The following is a 23,600-nucleotide window of genomic DNA, read 5'->3' as shown; positions in this document are numbered from 1 at the left end:
CACCCTGGTGACCAGTTGGAACTAGATGTGGGCAGTTTTGTGGCAGGTTGTCCCAGAGAGTTTGCCAGGTCGATTCTCCAGCTCAGGCTCCAAAGTGTGATTGGTGTTGGCTGGCAGCATAGGAACGATGCCCATAGCTATCTCTGGGGTGAGTTTTGATTCCATACAGTTTCTGAGTAGTGTCCCTGGGGATGGGATGCAGAAGTAGAAGAGACACTGGTTTGTGTTGAGGCGTCGGGGGCGGGGGGGGGGGGGGTGAGGGGCGGGGGAGGGCAGAAGCAGAAATGGTCCTAATTCATATTGTGTTGTTCAGTCACTAAGTCGTGTCCGTGTTGGACTCTGCAACCCCACACACTGAAGCACACCAGGGGAACAGAAAAAACAGAAATAGTCCCGATCCATATGAAGGGCAAAGTGGGGCAAACAGAAGTGGTTCCAATCTGCATTTATGGAAGGATGGGGAGAGCCAAGGCAGAAGTGATCCGGTTCTGTATTTGGCATCAGAGAATAGAGCAGGTTCTGGTTGGTGAGGGGAGAGGCAGGGCAGAGGCGGAGGTTGGGGTTGAGCCAAAGGCGAAGCGTGCTGGTTAACAGCTGGGAGATAGAGCTCTTTCCACCCGGTAGCCGCCAGAGAGCCCTTCTGATAGCGACTCCATCATCTTCCCATCTCAGAATGTCCCTAACAGTCGGGCTACCAGAACCGACTTGGCCTTAAAGCGCCGAGAGGCTTCTCTGGGCTAGCGAATGCTGAAGACTGGTCCACGCAGCCTCACGTGCATATTCACTCACACCATGTTTTTCCTTTCTCAGTTCTGCACACACAGCCTTCTGCCCTGTCGCAACGCGCTGCCTCTCGACTCCCCTCGGGGCGCCAGGAACCCGCGATGACGCGGTCGGCGGGCCTGGCCTTAAAGAGTTCCCGGCCGGGCTCCGCCTAGCCGGCAGCCGGCTCCACCCTAAGCCTAAGTCCCAGGCTGCCACCGACTCCTCCCAAAGCTGCGAACTACAAGTCCCGCCATCCTTCGCGCGCTCTCTCCCGCCTCTCCCGCTTCCTAAGCCGGCGCTGCCAGTGAGTGGGCCTAGAGTACCTCCCATTGGTCTCTCTGCCCTGTCAGTCACCTGAGAGTACTGAGGGGCGGGTCAGAGGTGGAGATCCGGATCCGGAGCGGCTGAAAGGCGGAAGTGGAGGCCGGAGCCTGGGACACAGCCGGGGGGGAGAGGAGCGGAGCCTGTCCGAGCCCCGGCCCCAAGTAACGCCGCCGCCCCGGAGCCGCCGTGAGTGTGCCTGACCTGGGACCCAGTGTCTCTTTCGGGTTGAAGCCTCTCCGGGGCAGCCTTTCCTCCCGCCCAACCCTGGCTTAGGGAGATACTGATCCCTCCCCCGATCCGTAGCCCCTTCTTAAGGGACTCCCCAGGCGTCGAGCCAGAGCTGGGAGATCTTTTCTTTCCTTCCCTTATCTGCCCTTCCTGAGCCTTTGGAAATCTCTGTGGCTCTTCTCTGGCCTGTCTGGTCCGATTGTGGGAGGGAGAGCCCCTAAGTTCCTCTCTCTCTGCTCCCAGAATTGGAGGAATCTTTGTCAGGTGTGAAGGATCTTGTCCCCCTTCTCTTTCAGAGGTAGCCCGGAGTGTTGTCTGTCGCCTTTTTCCTGCCTCTCACTCCCCATCCCATAAAAACAGTTGTCCCTCCAGCCCTGGAAGAATTTTATCTCGATTTCCTGGGGCTGGGGCGGGGTGGGGGTGGGGGTCCTGGGTGAGACTGCTCCCACAACTCCTTAACTTCCTCTCTCTCCTGAGGCCAGAGAGCCATCCAGGATCTCAGCAGAGTTTAAAGTCTGGATCACTCCTTAGGAATGAGCTGTCTTCTTGTCTTGCCCCCTCAGCCCCTGTTCTCTACTTGTGTTGTTCTCTTGAGTGTATCGCTCACTCTTCCTGCCTCTGAACAATTTAGCTGAGGTTTGCTCAATCCTAGCTACAGATCACATAGATCAGGGTGGCTCTGCCCATTCATTATCTTCTCTCTCCCCTCCTCCTCCCCACTTGCTGGAGTCCCAGCCCTGTCCTCCCAGAGCACGTGAGTGGTTCCAAGCTGCCTCAGAGGGGACTGCTCCTCCTGGGACTGCTGTCTGTTGGTCTTTAGGGAAGAGGGAAAAGACCAGAAATAAAGAGTCTGGAACTAAAGAGTCCTGGGCTATCTCTTCCCATCCTTAGACAAGCACACTTACCTCCTTGATCAACAGGTCTCACCACTTTTAGTCCCAGGGTCTATTTCCATTCCCCTCTGGGCTTGATCATGTAAATCATAGATTACAGAGAATTAAGTTGAGGTCACAGTAGCACCTCTGGGTTCTTAATGTGTTCATTTTTTGTAGCCCAAGGAATTCCTATGCATGGCAGAAAGTGCTGATTTCTCCTAGCTTCTCCGAGCGACGGCCTGTACTGACATCTGATCCTTGTCCACTGCTTAGGACTTAGTTGTGTGAAATGGCTGCTGTCTCAGACCAAGCTGGGAGGTTCTTTGTTATGTGGCCAAAGTACAGGCCAGAGACTGTACCTTAATGAGTGCAACCTGACTCTGAAGGCCATGACTGACCCTTGCTATCTACAGTGGAGGAAGGGAGGGAAGGACATACAATCTTTGGGAATTTCTGAAGCTCTTCAGTGTTCTGGGCCATCTTTACTGCCCTTGGATGCTCCTTACAAGTGTTCCAGTTGTTTTGCCTTGAGATCTTTTTGACCTCTTTTGGACAGTGTCTGACTCCTATGAACTTTCGAGCTAGACCTAGGATGCACTTATTTCATTTTTTATTGAACAACAAGAAAACCTTGTTAGTGTCAACAGTCAGGTCACAAGCTCTCTCTGTCTCTCTGAACTTCTTTGGAGATTGCTGGAGACTTCTGTGACTAACCTAGTTTCTCTAGTCTGGCCAGTCTGTGTTCCTGAGGGGCAAAGCCAGAGAAGCTGGCTGCTCGCTGGCCATTGGTCTCTGACCAAACTTACCTCCTCAGTATTGGGGTGTAGTTTCTGGAACTCTGGGAGTCCTGGGATGAGGCTAGCTAGCTTTCTGAGGAGACCTTCTTTGTTTGGGCTTGGTCTCCCAGCTCTGATTCTAAAGCAGGCTTTTGAAGGAGAAGCTCTCCCTTTCAGAGAGACAGGAAGGCATTAGTGTCCTGGGTTAGGCATGTACTTCTGTCATCCAGAGATTATAGAGTCCAAGCAGAGATCTGACACTGCTTGGCAGAGAGAGGGAGGGCTGTGGGTGGGACAGAAGCCCATCCCCTCTGATGCCCTTCTTCTCTTGTCTTGCCTCTGACAAACAGTAGGCCTTTTTCTGCCTTTACACCGTGGAAGGGTGGTAACAACTAATTTTTTATAAATCAGTTTAAAGTTGCCAAGTTCTTTTCACACGTGTTCCTCACAAGAGTGCTGGAAGATTGTGGGACTTGTGTGTCCACTTTAGAGACGATGTTGAAGGAACTTAAGTGGCTAGCCTTAGATTACACAGTCGGAAGAAGGTCGAACTGGGTCTGTTTTGGGATTTGATGTGCCTCATCTTCCCTAATAGCGGGTCCTCCTTTGGTCTGTTTTTGGAAGGAATGAACATTCGGATGGGCAAGCAGTGGCCCAGGTGCAGACCCTTTAGCATCCTTACCAGTGACAACCTCCTCTGAGTCTGGTTTTCTGCCCCACCCTCACCCTACCCTCCTGTCTTCTTTCACCCCTGTTTCTGGGGACCATGGCAGTTATGAGTCCCAAGTCAGGACCCTTCAGGGCTTGAGAGTGCATGCCATTAATTTCTTGGGAATCTGAAAGTCATGATGGCTGGAAAATGAAAGCAAAAGTGAGTGGACTCATGGTCCCTCTGGGCAGGGTGAAGGGCACAGAGAGGTGGCAGAGCCGGCCTCTGCTTAGCCTCCTGATTCTCCCCTGGTGCTGCCTACTGCTTACAGTGGGAAGAATGTGGCAGTCCACCAGGGGCTCCTTTCACTGGAGTTTACATGGAAACACAGAATAAGGTCAGAAATTTAAATTCAGCCCCACCAACCAAGTACTTCTCAAAAGGACCCTTCTTCCTCTAACCCTTGCCTGGTAAACAGAGGTGGTGTGGTGGGGTGGAAGGCACGAGAGCTTTAGAGTCAACCAGGCCTGAGTTGTCATCTGGACTCCCTCATGTACCAGCTGTGTGGCCTTGGACTTGTTGACCTCTCTGAGCCTCTCTTTCTTCCAGTAAAATGGGGATACAAAATAACTTGCCAAAGTGGAAACAAAGGGGACAAAGAAGTTAGTCTGTTCCCTGGCACAGAATAGATACTCACAAGGTCCATGGGGTTTTGAAGGTACATCGTAATTTATCCCTAGGATTCTGAGTCAGTGTTTCTGCCAGTTTTTACTGTGATGCCTGGTGCTTGGCTGGATGGTTGCCATGTTGTCTCATTCCGTGGATGGGGAACCGAATTGATGTAGGTTGTGTTCCCATTTTACAGAAGAGAATGCTGAGGCCCTGATTCTGCTCCTCCCACTGGGGGTTCTCAGACCCACTGGATACTCAGAATCATGGATCTTTGCATCTCCTAGGGACTTCAGTCTTACTCAGTTTTAGACGTTTTTATATTCAAACAATCCTGAATCTATTATAGATTGGAATGCAAAGTTTGCATATATTTAAGCTAAAACAGGAAACTTGAGGACAATATTTTCGTTCCTGCAGGCTGCTTTGGGTTCAATTCCCAGATTTCTGGGCTTTTGCATTTTCTCTCGCCTGAGTTGAGTCAGGGGTACTTTTGTTGGGGCCATCTGAGAAGTATCACTTCAGATAGGATTTGTAAACCAGGATGTCCCCCAACCCAGGTAATAGTGCTTTCAAGAGCCTTGACAGAGTAGAACTGGAGTATTTCTTTTTATTTTTGGAGTGTTTCTTAAGAAGTTCTCTGCGTTAATAGCTTGGTACTGTAGAAGGTTGGTTTTCAGAGTAACTATCCCATCTCCTGTATATAGGAACAATCATCCAAATAAAAGGTACATTTTTGAATCGTGCTTCCTGTGTGCAAGGACAGACTGACTGCATTCAGTCCCCAGGTTATGGTGGAGTGAGTGGCAGAGCAGGAGGAAAGTTGGAAGTCTGTGCTCGGGCCCCTCGTCACCCTGTCTCTGGGTGAACTGTGCGCTTTTCCCTTTGCGTGGAAGGCCCTTCTCCGCCTCCCGCCTGTGAGCCGCAGTGCCCAGCTTTTCTCTCAAAGCGCAGCTGGAACATCACTTCTCTGTGAAGCCCTCCTCTCCCGAGGGAGTCTGAGGGCTTTCCTCTTGCTTGTGCTTTCCTTTCATTGCTTGTGGTCTGCCTCCTTGTCTAGCAGATGAGCCCCGTGGGGGCACCAGTTGTGGCCTATTCTATCTCTGTGCCATCCTGGCACCCAGCATAGCAGGCCCCCCACTGTGGTTGTCCAAGGAAAGGGCAGACATTCAGACCTGCCCTTGAAGCAGATGGCAGCCTGTTTCCTCTAACTCACCCAGCGAGGATGCGGTGAGCCTGGGATTCAGGCTCACATCCCTCTGATCAATTTCTTCATCCAGCCGCCACATAGTTGCTCAGAGATAGGAAAGCAGACAGGTAAACAGGATGAATGCTACAGTACAGGTAACAGGAGGGCCAGAGATAAGCCACCAACTCAGTTTCTAGAGGGTAGAGCTCTCCGGATATCACGTCCCACACAAGCTTTCATCGGGAAAGGGCATGGCCGTGGCCGTCCATGGTCCACTGACTGCCTCCCAGCGCCCATGCACCTGGTCGCTGTGCCCCGTGGCTGTGTGTGGTGGTGGGGCAGAGCTGACCCCAGGCCAGGGTTTTGACAAGGGTTGATGGAAGTGAGCTCGGCTCTGGTCCCTGGGTCCTCACTTGCACGTCTGCACAAGGCTCATTCTTGTAAGAGTGGGCCTGAGAAAGTGGTGTTGGCAGAAAAATTGCAAGGGTCCTAGAGTTTTCACCCAAACTGCACACCCCCCCAACTCCCACGTGGTTTCCACTGTGATTAATATCTTACATTAATTAGTATTGTACATGTGTTACAATTAATAAACCAGTTATGCATTATTGTTAACTAAAGTCCACAGTTTATTCACAGTTGCCTTTTTATAAAAGTTAATTACTTGGTTGATCTGGCGGTGTCAGGTCTTGGTTGCGGCACACAGGGTCTTCGGTCTTCACTGTGGCATGCAAGCTCTTAGTTGCAGCCTGTAGGGTCTAGTTCCCTGACCGGGGATTGAACCTGGGCCCCCTGCATTGGGAGCGAAGAATCTTACCACTGGACTGCCAGGGAAATCCCACATTTCCTTGGTTTTTATCTAGTGTTCTTTTTCTGTTCCAGGATCCCGTACAGGACACCGCATTACCTTCAGTTGTCATAGCTCCGTAGGTTCCTCTCCGCTGTACGTTTTTTCAGACTCTCCTTGTTCTTGATGACCTGGACGGTTTTGAGGAATATGGGTCAGATATTTTATAGCATATCTTCCAGTTGGGATTGGCCTAGTGTTTTTGTCACGGCCATACTGGGGCTCTGAGTTTCGGGGAGGAAGACCTCAGGGCTAAAGTGCCGTTCTCACCACAGTGTATCAAGGACGCGTCCGCTCTGCGCCGGCTGAGGTGTTTGTCGGGCTTTCCCACGTCATCATCTCCCCTGCCCCTTTTCGTGCTCTCCTCGTTGGAAGGAAGCCCCTCTGAGAAGTCCACACTGGAGAGGTGGGGAGTTATGCTCCTCGCCTCCCTGGCGGAGGATCTACATGGGTTGTTTCGAACTCTTGTACACAAAAGATTTGGCTATTCTCCCCCATTTATGTATTCAGTGAGTTATATCAGTATGGACTCGTGGGTGTTTATTTTACACTGCGGTTTATAATCCAGTGCTACTTTATTGTTCAGGTTGTCCCAGCTTTGGTCGCTGGGAGCTCTTTCAGCTCCCTTTGGCCTACCCCCATCCTCTTGGGGTGTTTTGGTTTTCAGTTTTGTAAGCACTTCCTTACTTTTTGGCACTGCAGGGTGCTTCAGGCTTACCTTGTGTGTTTCCTGGCCTGGTCCTAGAATCAGCTGGCTCTGCAGGGCCCCTCCTTTTTAGCAAATGCTTCCTCTCAGCTGCGTTGATATGGAGTTATATGGTTGGGCTCAAGTTATTTCTCCTCTTGATGGTTAGTCATAGTTGCTGAAGCCTCCAGGGGCAGGTGAGGTGGAACTGCACCTGGGAAATCCAGCCCGGGAGATTCCTGGGAGCTGACCCCAATGGCCAGCAGCTGCTTCTCCATACTTCTCCTACCCTCATAACCATTCCTGTATTTCAGGTACTAAGTTCTCCAGCCAAACCTTCCAGAACTCTTGAGTCTGGTAGGCGAGTCCCTGTGGTCCAGGCCAGCATTCTATTGCTGTCATTCAGAAACAGACCTCCTCTTTGGGAGGGCTTGCACAGGGTTTGTGGCTCCAGGCAGGCTCAGGGCAGGCTGCCACTTTGAGCTGTGATCCTGAATCACTGAATAGCTTAAATCCTTCCGTTGTTGTGTCATCCCTCTGAAGATGTGTAACCTGCTGGAAACACTAACTTGGGACCTGAACAGGAGTTGGTTTACAAGCCTCTTGCCTTCTGTTCAGAGCTCCATGTGTGTCCCCTTCAGGTGGCTCTGTCAGAAGCATCCCAGGCGTGGGGGAGGGCGTGGGTGGCCTCCCGAACCCTGGCTACTCTGCTAGTCATCAGATTGCTCTCTGTGCGGCTCTGAAGGCTGTGGTGATTAATGACACCAGTTTCCAAATCTCTAGCATTTGCAGCCTGGTGTTTTAAAAGGAACTCTCGTGTCTTTGTCAGCTGTCCTAGCGCTGTCCCCTCCCCCTCTCCACAACTGAACTACTTCTTCCCTTTCCTGAAAGAGGCTCTGAGATGGAAGGAACGCCGTTTGGCTTTACGATGTTTCATGTTGTGGGACTTTTATTTTTTTTTTAAGAGTTCTTGTTTGCCTGGTTGGGGGCTTTCACTCAATGTTGATTGTTTTTTTTTTTTTTTTGACAATGGTGGTGGTCCCCACCCTCTGTTCTCCTGGCTTTGGAAGTCAGTCTCCAGAGAATACAAGGTTATGGTTGTTTACAGGACAGAGGACATCAGCAGTGAGCTGGTCCTTTTTCTCAGGCACCGGGGGAAGTTGTCTTAGTCCATTTGGGCAGCTGTACAAAATTACAGCAGACTGGGTGACTTACAAAGAAATTTACTTCTCACACTTCTGGAAGCTGGAAGTCCAAGATCAGGGGCCCAGCATGGTTGGGTTCTGGTGGAGGTCCTCTTCCAGGTTGCAGACTGCCCACCTCTGGCTGTGTCCTTGTGTGCTGGAAGAGGCAGGGGAGTTCTCTGGGAGTCTCTTTCATTAATAAAAGGGCACTCATCCCACTCATGAGGGCTCTGCCCTCACAGCCTCACCTCCCAAAGGCCCCACCTCCAGACACCGTCCCAGTGGGCATTAGGGTTTCAACATAGGCATTTGGGAGAGGAACAGAAGTATTCAGAGTCAAGCTGTTGTCCTCCTCAGCACGCTCTTCAGATGAGGGACACTGATACACGGGGTCCGGGAAAACTGGAAGCAAAAGCAATATGTGAATAAATAGTGTTGGAACGTTTGGTGGAGGACTCCGCTTTGTTGGGACCTCCCCGCCACAAACGTTTACAGGGAGAGCTCTCCCTGCGTCAGCTCGCCCTCAAGTGCTTGATGGAGTCTTTTCTGCATCCTTCCCCAGCAGCCCTGGGAGATCGGTGGTGCTAATCTCTGTTTTGCACGTGAGGAGGTGGGTTCAGTGATGCAGTACAGACTCACCCTAGGAACTGGCAATTCTTGGACCTGAAGTTTGTCTGACTCCAGCCCTCGTGCTCTTCACCCCTGTGCAGATGGAACCTAAGAGGTTCTGTCTGGACTGTGGAAGCATCTCTTCCTCTGGGCTATGGCTCTGTTGAGGGATACGAACCGTATGGCAGATGGGTGTGTGTTGCAGCCTTGAGCTACCCCATTCGCTCGCCAGACCTAACCAGTCTGTATGTGCCTCGCAGGCTCGGTTCACCACACTGATGCACACCCACTGTGCGTCAGGTTTGATGTTATGCGCTGTTAAAACAAAGAGAAACCCATAGTCTGCCTTTGAGAATTTTATATTGCGATCGTTTCATCTGCAACAATGCCCTCAGTTTCTCTCTCTTTCTCACTTCCAGCCCTCAAGCCCCCAAGTTCTCCAGCCTCTTGCCACCGACCACAGTCATGAAAATAGGGCCATGAAATAGAAGTGTGATTCACTCATTGAAACCTGTTGAGACCCATGCATTGCCTGACTTCTTCCCCTCACCCATCGACATTTTGTACGACAAAAATTTAACAAAGGAGAGATCAGCCTAAAATACTGTTCTTTGGGATGCAGACTCCCTGGAGCAGCCATCATCCCTCAGACCCCACAGCAGGAACTTTGACCTTGTTTCTTGGTGGCTGGGCAGCCTCTGACCATAGCGTGTGGGATGTCTGAGCAGGAGGAATTTGGTTTGCTAGATCTAATACCTGATTCTTTTCCCCTGCTTGCCTGTGAAGCATGACCTCTGCCCTCTGCTCTCTGTTGAGAAGCTAAGGGCAAAACAAAGCTGGGCAGTCACTTAAACCGGCTTGCTTTCTTTCCTTTTTTTTTTTTTTTTTTCCGTTAAGGACAGGAAGGGTTTGTGAGAGGTGTCAGTTGTTGGTATGAGTAGCTCGGTAGGCAAGTGTTGCTGATGACCCTGACTTTCAGCAAAGGTTTTTGGAGGCTTTTCTGGCCTGGGGCTGCCGTGGAAGCAGCCGCTGTCCAGGCATGTACTCCTGGCTCCTGCAGAGACCTTCCCAAGACAGAGGACTCAGTGGGCCCTCCGTTGTTGAGATCCTAATTAGCGCTGTCTTAGGAAATGAACTGTAGGAGCATGAGCAGCTCAGACAGAGGAATCGTGAGGCTTGTGGGTTGGCCGGTATCCTACACCCATTCTGACTGGCTTCCACGTGACTCAGACTCCATCCTGGGACCATAGTAGGTATAGGCTGGGATGAGGGAGGAAGCTTGCCCGGCTCTCTTTGTGTTCCACCCAGCCCTGGCAGGTGAAGAACCGGGGATGGAGTGAGGGTGGGGAGCCACCACACCGCCTTCGTCCCATCCCCCCTCCCCTGTAGTTGGATGCAGAGGGGTTTGTGCCACCAAAAAAGCGTCAGACTTCCAATTGGGCTTTTGCTTGAGGCTTCTTAGAGAGCTGCCCTACATGGTGCCGGAGATTCTGACGTAGCCTTGAGGACTGAGGTGTGCTGAGCTGGAGGCCAGGCCGTCTTAGGGAGAGTCTCTTAGTGGCTGTGGTAGGCTCGTGCACCTCCAGGACCTCTTCAAATCAGTAGGCAGGACAAGCCTCACATGGTGTAGCTGCTGGCAGACCCCTGTCTGTCTGGTCTTCCTCACCACCCTGCCACCCAAGTGACCAGCAGAGAACCCTAGCACTGCCCCTGGGTCCCAGGGCCCTTGGGTGGATGGTATGGACGGGCACACTGGCCGGGCCGTGTCAGCAGATCCCGGTAGATAAGCCCCCGCCCCTCAGCAGCCTTTTTGCCCATGGGCACAGGAAGAGAGGGCCTGGAGGTTTCCATCCAGCGCTGACTCTGCTGTCCGCCTCTCCAGGGAGACCATCTGTGGTCAAGGGCTGAGAAAGCAGCTTGGAGATTGGGGAAAGATTTCCTGGGGCTCTTGCTGGAGCCGGGCATGGGGAGGCCAGGGCTCCGACCTCAGGGGTGGCGTTCACCCAGCTCCTCCTGGCATCTGTGCTGAGCGATACTGCCAGCACCCCCTACCAGGGAGAGGGCTGCAGGAGCAGCCACACTCTGTCCGGCTGCTCCTTGGCTCGGCTCCAGACACGGGGAGGCCCACGCAGTCACGTGTAACCAGGGTGTGTGCCTCTTGGTGTCCCTGCATGCGGTCCCTTCGGCAGGTGTTGGTATAGCTGGTGGACCCCGTGCTCACAGCCTCACTGCGGTGCAGGGGTCTAGGCCCCCAACCCCGTGGAGTCTCCCTGTTGGAAGAGAAGAGGGGAAACTGCTCCCGGTTGAGGGAGTTGGGCGGGCTGGGGCAGATTCCGCGGCCTGTCCCAGCAGTAGGACCCTCCCCTCTCACTCCCTCTGAGTCCCCCTCTGGGATGATTTCTCTCCCTGTCCCCTGGACAGGGAGTCACGTGCTGTGACTGTAAAGGCAGCACCCCTTCCCTCTCCTCCTGCTTCCATCTCCCCCAGGCCCCTTCCTTCCTTGTGGGATGAGATTGCAGCCCTGGCCCGATACACCGTCACATTCTCCCCAGATCTCAACCTGTGTGCACTGCTAAGCTTCTGGCTTCCAGGGCCCAGCTTCCTCTATTACACACTCCAGATGAGACTCAGGCCCTCGGTGTGGTGATTCCACACAGTTGCCAGTGGTCACGCAGGGAGGACATGCCTCTCTTTGAGTCCACCCCTAAACCCTTTTCCCTCTGGACTGCTTGGGGAGTGCAGAGAGTCTCACCGCTGTAACCTCTTTCTCCACACTGAAAAGACATCAGCGTCGGCTTTTCCATGAAGCTTTAAACAACCTTAAAATTCTTTAACTCACAATTAAGTACAAACCATAAGTATGTTCTTAATATGTATGCAGCAGGCACATTTGTTTATGTTGAATCCTACCATCTCACCCCTTGTTTGTTTGGGTATCTTTGCTCTCTTGGTCCTCTTCTAATTCAGACAGCATGTTTTTGATTGCCTTTACTCTGCATCTTGTAATACTAAAATATAAAATATTTTATCTATAGGGGAGTTAGATTGGTCTCATGTTTCTAAACTTTTAAGTTTTCATTGCTGTATGCAAAATTCTGTACCAGCAGCATTTTAAATCTTTTCATTGACATGTAACTTATATACAGAGAAACTTACAAGTCTTAAGTGCATTTTTGCTTGTGTAGACATCCATGTGGGTGCGCCTGGTGGCTCAGTGGTAAAGAATCCACCTGCCAGTGCAGGAGATGCAGGTTTGATCCCTGGGTTGGGAAGCTCCCCTGGAGAAGGAAATGGCAGCCCACTCCAGCACTCCTGCCTGGAGAATCCCATGGACGGAGGAGAGCCTGGCGGGCTCCCGTCCTGCTGTAGCTGCTGTGTAGTTGCTAAGTTGCATCTGACTCTCTGTGGCCTTGTGGGCTGTGGGCTGCAGCCTAAGCTCTTGCCCACAGACTGTAGCCTGGAGCCCCTGGGGACGCAGAAGAGTTGAACACAATTTAGCAACTGAACAACAACAGACATTCATGTGTCTGCCTCCCAAATCAAGATACAGAACTTTTCCATCCAACAGCATGGTTTTTTTTAGTTTGATACAAAACTCCTTTTTCCACAGTTAAAAGCCATATTTTGGTGGCCCTGTTACTCTTGGTGGCTGTAGCAACATTATTAATATTCTTGGGCTTTCTGTCTCTGATTGGGGAGCCTTGCTGGAGTTATAATCCTGGGCTCGGGCTCTGCCACCACCCGACTGTGACCCTGGGCAGGTCACTTCGCCTCCCCTTCACCTCCTCTGTGATTGTGAAGAGAAGCATTGAGCTTTGACAACCAATGAGCCAAAGCTAGTTAGTTAGGCTGTTAGTAGTGTGACAGCCTTGCTGTTCACAAGTCCCTCACCTTCAGGAGGGTACTGTGCCATGCACTCTGCATGTTGTTTCATTTAATCTTGCTTCATTTAGCAACGCTGTGTGATTGGTGTTAGGTGATACCATTTACTAGATAAGGGACAAGGGACTGAAGCTGACAGCGGTCACTCGTCTGACTTGGCCAAGGTCACTCAGGCTTTAACCAAACCCAGTTCAGCCTCCCAAGTCCTGACTGCTAATAGTGCCAGGAAAGGGCGTGGCGCCTCCTGTGGATCTTGACTCCTGTCTCTCTGGATCTGCCACCAGCTGGAGGCCTGGGTAGTCCTGCTGTGCGTCTGCCCTCTGGTCCTGGGTGCCAGTCTTGGTGGTTCTGGTTTTCCCCTGTGCTTTTAAGTCTAGGGGTGAATCAGCTCCCCTGCCGATCTGAGCTTTTTAATGTCTTACACCTTAGATTTAAAAAAGAAATTTGTGTTTATTTTATTTTGGCTCTGCTGGGTCTTCGTTGCCGCTGCTTTCTCTGGTTGTGGTGTGCAGGCTTCTTGTCGCAGGGGCTTCTCTTGTTATGGAGCATGGGCTCAGTAGTTGTGCATGGGCTTAGTTGTTCTAAGGTTTGTGAGGTCTTCCCAGACCAGGGATCAAACCCGTGTCCCCCTCACTGGCAGGCTGATTCTTAACCACTGGATCACCAGGGAAGTCCCCCCACCTTACCTTTTGAACCTAATTACCTCTCCTACCTTCCCTGATTTGCTCATTCTCTTTAAGCTAACAGGTTGCTTCTGCTGTCCTCTTGCCCAATTCTCACCGTGTTAAATATTCAGGAATGCTTTTATCCAGAGTAAAGTATAGCTGAAGAGTCACTGGCCAGCACCCCCCAACCCCCAAGGCTAACCTTGAGTAAGCAAGTCTAGAGTCTCAGCCCAGCCTCTGGCCAAAACGAAATCTGGTTTCCCTAATCTGCTCACTATCCACGCTGTGCCGGGACTCTCAGCTAGAGGAAGTTTCTGAAGCAAACAGGAAGTTCAAGAGACACCCACCAGCTGGAATTGCTCACTCTTTACCAGGAAGGACAGAGCGTATCAAGTGGGTGACTTAATGGATTAGAGAAGGGAGAGGTGAACTTTTCGAGTATGGATGCTGGGGGCAAGGGTGACACTCCAGCAGCATCTGGTGTCTTGGAGAGGGCTTCAGGTGTTGGGTAGAGCCAAGAGCCAGTCCCCACCCCCAGCTTGCTCCACCTGTACTGTCCACAGTACCCAGCTGGGGGCGCCTTTCTGTCTCATTTTCCTCCCTCCTTCCTGTGCCAGCTGCAACTCTTGGGCTTAAATCAGCCACGTAGAATCACTTAGGGAACTTATTTTTATTTTATCATTTTGGGGTTTTGGCCATGCTTCACAGCTTGTGGGATCTTAGTTCACTGACCAGGGATTGAACCTGGGCTCTTAGCAGTGAAAGTGCTGAGTCCTAACCACTGGACTGCCAGGGAATTACTAGGAAACTTATTTTATCTTTTGTTGTTATGTTTTGGTTTTTTAATTAATTAATTTTTTTGGCTGCTCCAAGTCTCAGTTGCATCATGCTGGAGCTTTCATGGTGGTGCACAGGCTCTGGAGTATATGGACTTCAGTAGCTGCAGAGTGCAGGCTTAATTGCCCTAAGACATGTGGGGTTCCTCGATCAGGGATGGAACCCAAGTCTCTTGCATTGGAAGGCAGATTCTTAACCACTGGACCACTCGGAAAGTCCCAAAGAGACTTATTTTAAAAAACACTGATTTCTAGACTCCACTCCTAGAGATTCTAGATTCAGTTGGTCAGCCCTATTTTCTAAACCTAGTGGGTGATTCTGATGGAAAAAAGTTTGAGATCCACTGACCTGGTGGCTTAGACAGTAGAATCTGCCTGCAATTCAGGAGACTCAGGTTTGATCCCTGGGTCGGGAAGATCCCCTGGAGAAGGGAATGGCTACTCACTCCAGTATTCTTGCCTGGAGAATTCCATGGACAGAGGAGCCTGGCGGGCTACAGTCTACAGCAGAGTCGGACACAACTGGGTGACGAAGCATGCGTGCACTGAGCAAGACCTAAGTGTCTAGAGGTCAGAACAGCAGCATCCTGCTCTTTTTTTCCCTCTTTCTCTTACCCCCTTGGTTTCAGGCTGGGCTGGGCATGTACCTGTTAGGCCTGTTCATGGACCAGAATGTTTAGGAGCTCGGATCCCTTCTGCCCTTTCATGTGCCCCGTGGAGAAAGGTGTAGGGTATGTCCTCCCTCATAGTCTCTCCCAGTTGCCTTGAAGATTGGGAGTGATGCTTGTTCTAGTGGCCTCTGAATGAACCAAGTTCTGATATGGAGCATGGGGGTGGTGGGTGGCTGGGTCATGGTGAGAAAGGGCCCTCACAGTGGGTCTGAAGCTCGGCACATTTCAGCAGCTTCATGAAAATATCCAGGAGGAAATTCATTCCACTCATGTGTCTTTTCTGATGCTGGAGAAACTGGTTATATATATATATATACACACACACACATACATGTTTGGCCTATTCTATATCTTATAAGAAACTTTGACCATAACTTCAGCTCTTCAAGAGAACTGGATGGATTTCGGTCTGAAAGAAGACTGGCTTTTACTGTGTCATTTTGGGTTAGAATGCCACCACTTGACTGCACCTATGGGTAATCTAGCTGCTGGTTCAGGAGGAAAGGTTCCCAGACAGAAGCCCAGTTCAGTGAATTCACCTTTACCACCTGCCGGGGGTCTATCTCTGATTTCCCAGTCTTGGGAGGGGAGGGCCTAGGGCTTCCTGGGGCCTTGGAGTATGGCCTTTGCCTGTCTCAGGCACCTCCATGTCTCCGTGTGCCCTTGGTGACAAAATCAACTTCCTCTGTGCCTTAGTGTCTGGGAAGGTTCAAGACCTTGGCTCATGTGATCACTGAGTGGGGCCAGGAAAACCACGAGGCAACAGGCCATTAAAAAAAATGCTGTGTGTGCCTGCTCAGGTGTCTCTGCAAGGCAGGACTGGCATCCAGGAAGAACATGTCCACAGCCAGTTTGTACTAGGCAGAGCACCTGCAGCGAGTTATAAAATGCAGACGCCAGGCCCTTCTCCAGCCTATACCGGAACCTCCGGGGGCTGACTGCACGAGTGGTTTTGTTGTGTAGACTGGGTTGAGAACCACTGCATAAAAATTATATGTCTCTTCTTCTGACTTGTTTAAAAAAATCAGAGTTGTCTGGGCAGGTTTGGAAACCCACTGGCTTGATAAGAGCAAGACTTAAGTGTTACCTCTATTTTTCTTGACTTGTGAGTGCTGCTTACCCCTCACCCCAGTAACCTTCAGCCCCGGCTGTTTTGGTTTTCTTGGAATTGTGTCTTCACCTCCTGTTCCCCTTTCCCCACTCATTCATACCTCCTTCTCCAGTGCCCCAGCCGCTCTCTGTTGCTGGGCCAAGATCACGCATCATGTGGACTCGTGGTACTAACCAGCCCGTAATTCCACTGTGGTTTCACACTGTCGCTGTCACCTGGCCCTGGGCAGCTCCTCCCACTGGTGGCAAAAGTACACAGGGACTTCAGGGTGGCTGCAATTGGCAGCCAGAGCCAGCCCTTGCTGGGCCAGGAAACTACTGCCACAAAAGGAGAGTCTCATTCACCCAGCCGCTCAAAACCAAACACAGAGGGAGGGCATTGCCTCCACAGTGCCCCCTACAGCAGGGACTGTGGCTGGCATCCAGGTTCCCTCACCACATTCTGGGTGGCTCTGAGCAGGGCAGTTAACACCTGAGCAGCAGGCTATATCTGAAAGATAGGAGATGGTTTTAAAGCTTAAAGGAGATGTTGGTTGTGCAGTTGTTCAGTAAATGTCAGCTGTCTCTGAAAACCATTTCATTTGCTGAGTGCTCTTTGAATTCCCTGTTTGTTCAGAACACTGAGAGGAAGGCGACAAAAGAGCCGAAAGCACAGACCTGGCCTCAAGGGCGCAGTGTAGGGTCTTGCCAATATCACTGATTGGGATGAAAAGAGAAAGCATCTAAAACTAGAAAATATTTCAAAACTAGCATTTCTTGTCACCAAGTGAGGACTCCCCCCACCATACTTCCTTCCGTGTGCTCTTGGGGAATAGGTGGCCCCCGCTTCAAACCTCTTTTCCTTTAGAGCCATCCAGAAAGGAAACTCTTGTTCCTGGTTAGTGAATCACTCTTCCTGAAGCTCACTTTTTAAGCGAGTTGCTGGGAGAACTTGGACGTGGAGAAACGATTTGAGGTTGCACAAAGCGAGCCCTTTGTGCCTGCTTCTCACATGAGCACAGACCACTGCTTCTCACAAACACCCCCCTCTTCATTCACACCCCCTCCTTTGACTGGCGGGGAACGTGCTCCCGGTGCTCAGGGGCCAGTCGGGCTGTCTTGCTCTGAAACCCTTCCTGCATAGACTCTGTCCTGCAAAGGGCAGTCTCATCCAAACCTTTTCTTCTCAGCTTAGGTTCAGATGCCCCACAGAGTCTTCAGGATACAATACCTACTCACAGAGCTCGTTTGTCAGACATTCTGTGTACGTTCTCATACCAGTTAATCTTCTAGAAGCTTCTGGAGATGGGCGCCTCAGCCTTCTTTTCAGTCCCAACCACCACTAACAGAGTGACTAAGATATCAGTGTAGGAACACCAGCTCCGGGTGGGGTGGGGGATACGGATACGCAGGTCTTGGCTCCTGTGTTTGTCTCCGCCCATCCACACCTCCCCCCTTGCCCTCCTCCATGTCACCCTCTGACTCTGCCAGCGGAGAATGGAACTGTGGTCTCTATTTAAAAGGGAAATTTGGCAGCCCTTCTGACTGCCAGCAGAGCTAGCTGGCTGTGGTGTGTGTTTGGTTTTGTGTGTGTTTGGTTTTTTAATGTGTGTGAGACTTCTGGGCCATCAGAAATGAGAGAGCTGGTGGGGGGCGGGGGGAGAGGCTCAGGAGGAGGGAGTGAAATGAAGCTTTGATTCCAGCGCACAGTCCAGCCTCAGATTGAGAAAGTTGGTCAGTCCTTCTGGAGATGACAGGACAGAACGACTCTTTTGATAACAGCGTGCACCTGGCCGGGCCCTGGTCCCTAAATGCCCGCGAGGTTGCCCAAGCACCTTGTCTAAGAAGCTTTCCACGGGGGCTCCCCGTTCCCTGCTTGGCCTCGCCTCCCACTCTGGCTTTGCTTAGAGGTGGGCTGTGATCTGAGCTGCCAGGCCAGAGGTCCATTGTTGTTGAGCTAGATCCTAGAATCTTCTGAGCCAGTTTTCGATGCCCCTTGTTGCCTGTTGACTTACCCAGCAGTCACCAGGCTGGCAGATGCCCGTTCCTTTCCTTTGGGTGTTAACTTGTATGCGAATGTACATTTCTGGGGTTGGGAAGTCAGTGTGTTTGCTGAGAACGGTGAGCCTAGAGTTGGGTGGCCACTTTTCTCTTTACCATCAGATGGTTGTAGGGCCAAGAGATGTGAGTTACAGCCTAGTAAGGGCTCGTGTCCTAACTTCTGGAAGAGTGGGGCAGGATGTAGGGGGAGAGGGGAGGCAGTCAGCCAGGTCGTCAAGGAGGGCGGAGGGAGTGACCTGTGGTTTAAGAGGGGCTCACTGGGCCACAGTCTTTGTACTAACCCAGTACTTCTGATCTCTCCCTTATAGTTGGAGTCCCCCTCCCCACTAAGTGCCTCTTTGCATAGCACCGGCCCCTGCCCCCACGCTCACTGGTACCACTACAGCGGGACGGGCCATGGCGGGTCGGGGAGGCGCAGCACGACCCAACGGACCAGCTGCTGGGAACAAGATCTGTCAGTTTAAGCTGGTCCTGCTGGGGGAGTCCGCGGTGGGCAAATCCAGCCTTGTCCTCCGCTTCGTCAAGGGTCAGTTCCACGAGTACCAGGAGAGCACAATTGGAGGTGAGTGGGCCCGAGGGCAGGGATGGTGGTCTCAGGGAAGTGGAAGAAATGCCTGGGCATCGAGGAGAAGGGATACTTAACTGCCCCCAGGCTAAGCATGCCTCGGGCAGCAGCAGCTCGCCTCCCCTAAACCCTGGGATTGAATCCAGCAGCTGGTCTCCATGTCTGTGTCCCAACAGACATTTAGTGAGAATAATCTGAGAGACTAAAGCTGCCTTCTTCCCCTGGTTCCACCTCTTGGTTTACTCGTGTGGCCCGAGGTACCCCCCACCGACCTGGGACGGGAGGGCTCCATGTGGGTCTCTGAGGATTGTTATCTTCTTACCACAACCAGGCAGTGCATCAACCCTGGAATGGGGAAATGGCCTTGTGAGAGAGGGCTGGTGTTTCTGAAGCTGACCTTTAGCCCTTCTTGAGCCCTAGCCTGTCACTGATTTCCTAGTGATTTCCTAGCATGTAGCTTGTGACGGTCTGGTCTCAGCCTCCTGCCTCAGTGGCTAGTATACTCCTCGAGGGGCTGGGGCTGACCTTGGGCTTAAGTCATCCTTTTTCTACCCTCTTGGTTTGGTAGGAGGTTTCCAGGCAGCTGGAAACAGAATGGGCCGTGTCAGCAGTCTTCGGCTGCCTCCTCAGCACTCCAGTCAGGAGCTGAGAGGGGGAAGTGAGGCAGTGCCGCAGGCCCCTCAGGGAGGTGTGGGGTGGGTGGCCGCAGAGGGCCAGCTTCCTCCACAGAGCTGCCCGGAGGCCTCTGCTGGCTCTCCCGCCTGCCAGTCCCAGCTCCAAGACTCTTCCTTCGAAGCACAGGCACAGGTGCCGAGTGTTCCCCTGCCTCCTCCGGCCAAAGATAGGGTCACTGTGTTCCCTGAAGGTCGAGCCAGTCAGGAGTGAGTTGAGGGCAAAGCCAAGGGTGGCGGCAGCCGGCGTGCCTGGAGGTGGCAGGGGCGGCGATGGGAAGCCAGTCACCCAGCCTCTGCCTGGCAGTAGCACGGCGTGTGCTTCATTCTTCCCCAACATAGCTGAACGTATGAGAGGTTCCCCAGGACACCAAAGGCCAGCGACACCCCTGGGCTGGAGCAGAGAGAGGGGCTCGGAGTATTCTCTGATGGGAGAGCAGAGGAGGGCGTTGGGCCCACCCTGTTAAGCTTGGAGCCCGGTTTCTCCTGTAGTCTTCCTCTCCTGCCCCTGCTGCTGCCCTTCAGGGAGGGCTTGTGCAACAGCTTTCCTTCTCCTCCCACTCCCGCCTGGCCGGGTCTGTAAAGCCTGTGCAGCCCCGGCCCCCTCGACACACACAAGCGCCAGCTCTGCCTGCCGTGCTCAGCTGCTCTGGCTGCCAGCTTGGGGGTTTTCGGTGCCCCCCTCAGCAGCAGGCTTCTGAGCGCCAGCGCCTGGATGGCTCAGCACAGATGTGTGGGGGTGTTTTCTCAGCTCTTCCGCACCTGGTAACACCGCCTTCCCTCTTCCAGCGGCCTTCCTCACACAGACCGTCTGCTTGGACGACACAACAGTCAAGTTTGAGATCTGGGACACAGCTGGACAGGAGCGGTATCACAGCCTGGCCCCCATGTACTATCGGGGGGCCCAGGCTGCCATCGTGGTCTACGACATCACCAACACAGTAAAGACTTTCTCTTGCTTCTCCACCCTTTGTTCCTGTTTGGGGTGTGGGCACATTTTCCTCTGGTGTTGGCGGGCGTCTCCCCAGAATCTTCAGGGTGGTGGCATCTTAGACACCTGGGCGCTGTCAGCTCCAGCCTCTCCAGCGAGCGGCCCTGGGCAGAAGGCCCGCTCTGTCCTGCTGACGCTCTGGCCCTGTTTCCCCAGGATACCTTTGCACGGGCCAAGAACTGGGTGAAGGAGTTGCAGAGGCAGGCCAGCCCCAACATCGTCATTGCGCTCGCAGGCAACAAGGCGGACCTGGCCAGCAAGAGAGCCGTGGAGTTCCAGGTGGGAGACAGAGCAGGCTTGGGGGGAGGACGAGCTGGCTGCATGAGGCTTCCCCAGGCTGCTCGGGCTTTGCGAAGGACTGCATGGGTGGTGGTAGGGGAGCTTCTGTCCGAGTCCCCTCACGGCTCGAGCACAGCCTAAAGGGAGTGTCATCTGCCGCTCTGCTTCTGTGTTCATCAGGGTTGGATGTGTGTATGTGTGTGTAGATAGCAGAAGCTTCAGCTTACTTTTTCTGTAAACTGACTTTTTAACAAAACAGTAAAAAACTTTTTTTTTTAAACACGTGCACATCGGAAATTTTTAACAGTACAGGAAAGTGTATAGGATGAAATTTGGGTCTCTAACCCTAGAAAGTCAGTCCCCCTCCCCCCAACTTCCTCTCAATTTCTTGTCTTTCTGGAAAATATACCCAAGTCCTGTTGTTGTTCAGTCGATAAATCGTGGCCGACTCTTTGTGACCCCATGAACTGCAGCACGCCAGGCTTCCCTGTCCTTCACTATCTCCTTGAGTTTGCTCAAACTCATGTCCATTGAGTTTGCCATTCAACCATCTCATCCTCTGTCACCCTCTTCTCTTGCCCTCAATCTTTCCCAGCTTCAGGGTGTTTTCCAGTGAGTTGGCTCTTTGCATCAGGCCAATGAATCTCTTTCTTTACATACTGTGTGTTTTTTTTTAACCAGTTCCCACCTGATGGATTTCTAGGCTGTGTGTAATTACAAAAGACTAGAAACAGTGCCGTAGTCAACATCCACATACTTTTGTCCAAGTGTGTGAGTGTATTTATTTGTAGGATAACTTTCTAGAAATATTTTCTAGCCTAGTAATTTTGAAAAGCAAGAGGGCAGAACTGGGGCCCATGGATACTTGAGTCAGACATCTGCTGATGTGTGTGAGCTGAGAGGTGCTCTGTGTGATGCGGAGAACTCAGAACAGGGGCGCCTTAGGCCTGAAACCCGCTGCATCGTGTCTGTCGTATGGAAGACACTCATCGGGGACCGTTGTTCTCCTGGGTCTCAGCCCCTGCCAGTGTTTCCCTCCCACTCACTTTCTCACCTCTGTCCAAATCAGGAAGCACAAGCCTATGCAGAGGACAACAGTTTGCTGTTCATGGAGACATCAGCAAAGACTGCGATGAACGTGAATGAAATTTTCATGGCAATAGGTAAGTGGCCTCTGTTCCCTTCCCCCAGCCAGGGCGTATTACTTGCTTGCTGTCCTGTCGTAGGTCTGTGGTCCCTTCATCAACAGATCTTTTACCATTTTTAGTACTTTGATACAATTGTTTTCTTTTTCATCTCTCAGATAAATATAGTTCACTCCAGGAATTTCTAAAACCTGAGCCCACGTCTCAGCACTTCACTTCCAGACCCTTTATTGTACCACCATCTAAAACTATACATCACCAGCTCCCTACCCACTACTTAGGATTTTTTCCCCCCTCCTTTGGCTCTAGAGTCATCCTGTGTGGGTTTGAATCCTCACTCTCCCACTTATTAAACTCTGTGGTCCTGGGAGAGTTATTTAACCCCTCTTCGTCTCAGTTTTCTGAAAGACCCAGAACGCACTTGGCGCATAGCAGTGAAGCCATCAGTATGCTGGGTATCACTGATTGGGTGGTACCCAAGTGGCCTTGGGAAGAGTGCTGGGGTTCCCTCACAAACACACATCTTCCTGTTCCTCTCCCAACAGCTAAGAAGCTTCCCAAGAACGAACCCCAGAATGCAGCTGGTGCTCCAGGCCGGAACCGAGGCGTGGACCTCCAGGAGAATAACCCCGCCAGCCGGAGCCAGTGCTGCAGCAACTGAGCCCCCCTTGCCTGCCCACTGCCCCCACCTCCTCCGCCTCAATGACCCGACTGGAATCCACTCTAACCAATCGCACTTAACGACTCGGGCCACCACTGGGGGGGCAGGGGGAGGGGTCCACCATGATTTCTCCGTATCATTTTGATCATAGGCCGGAGTGAGTTATTCCACCTGCACCTTTCTGTACAAATACTAATTCAATTTTAAGTCTTAAGTCACTTTTTTAATATATATGATCTGCTCTTCCCATTTCCTGCCCTTTCTACTGTTCTCCCCCTCTTCTTCTGCTGGTAGTAGCCACGTGCCCCTGTTCCACCCCCACCCTGGTGTGTGGGGAGGCAGGGGTTGGATCAGTTACCCTTCTTCCCCTCTTGCTGATTAGCGGGCTCAGCAGGAGCATCCATATCCTTACTGTGTCTGGAGTGTGCTTGGTTCTGGGTGGCGGGGCAGGCCCTTGGGGCCAGGGAAGGGAGAGGCAGCTCTTCCCTCAGCTGGCAGTCATCAGGCTGCAGCGCCCGCCTTACCCCCCAACTCACAGCTGGGAGAGAACCCACAGCATTACCACAGCATTATTGTGACAGCCACGAACCCATTGCTCATAGCCCTCTTCCCCCTCGTCCTTGGTCACCCTGACCTCTGGCTCTGAGCCCTGTTCTGACCAAATCACGATGATGAGTATTTGGGGGTGGGTGGGTAAGGGGGGGTAGTGGGAGGGAATGGAACCAACTTTTTCTGTATTTTGTATTGTATGTTTTCTTCAACATGTAACCAATCAGTATCTTGTCAATATAGTCAGCCGATCGACCTCCCGCTTGTCTTCCTTGTCTTTCTCTCTCTGGCAGAGTTTATCAGGCCATAGCCTCTCCAGCTTCCTTGAAGTTAATTTCACATGAACCTCTAAATCTTCTTAAACAAAAGCGTTCTTCCCCATCTAAAGTGAGGGGATGTTGGTGGTCATGGTAACCAAGAGAGAGAGGCCAGCTGTTACCAGCTCTAACCGGGTGGCATGGGGTAAGAGTGAGCTGAGGCTGAATCTCACCAAGATGAAAGTTGAGGGTCCAGCATTTGCCTCTCCTCAACCCCCTCCAGATTTTATTGGGGCATGTGCAGTCTATATTTGAAAATAATTGTTCCCTCAACACCAGAAACAGCCTCTTTGGGGTTTCTTGACTAGTCTGTACTAGGCTGGTGAGGGAATGGGGTCCTCTCACCCGTTTCCCTGAAGAAGAAGGAACACCCCAAGACCTTTGGAAACTTGGCTAGTCCTGAGGCCAAGATAGCAGC

General features: G+C 52.0%; 1 protein-coding gene across 2 annotated transcripts; it reads left to right on the top strand.

Moving 5' to 3' along the window:
- The first annotated feature begins 998 nt into the window (after nt 1-998).
- Nucleotides 999-22,530, top strand: RAB5C (RAB5C, member RAS oncogene family). Of its 2 annotated transcripts, XM_069541591.1 has the most exons (7): nt 1,143-1,275; nt 6,358-6,418; nt 18,313-18,566; nt 20,030-20,181; nt 20,388-20,510; nt 21,580-21,673; nt 22,201-22,530. In XM_069541591.1, exons 3-7 carry the CDS (start codon nt 18,401-18,403, stop codon nt 22,314-22,316), a joined length of 651 nt encoding a protein of 216 aa, XP_069397692.1. In that variant the 5' UTR covers nt 1,143-1,275; nt 6,358-6,418; nt 18,313-18,400; the 3' UTR covers nt 22,317-22,530. The 2 variants fall into 2 exon arrangements, with proteins under 2 accessions (XP_069397691.1, XP_069397692.1); XM_069541590.1 differs by lacking the exon at nt 6,358-6,418 and having other exon boundaries at nt 999-1,275.
- Nucleotides 22,531-23,600: the final 1,070 nt, after the last annotated feature.

This window comes from Ovis canadensis, chromosome 11 (genome assembly GCF_042477335.2).
Source record: "Ovis canadensis isolate MfBH-ARS-UI-01 breed Bighorn chromosome 11, ARS-UI_OviCan_v2, whole genome shotgun sequence".
Lineage (NCBI taxonomy): Eukaryota > Metazoa > Chordata > Mammalia > Artiodactyla > Bovidae > Ovis > Ovis canadensis.
This window is presented reverse-complemented; position numbering and strand designations above follow the sequence as displayed.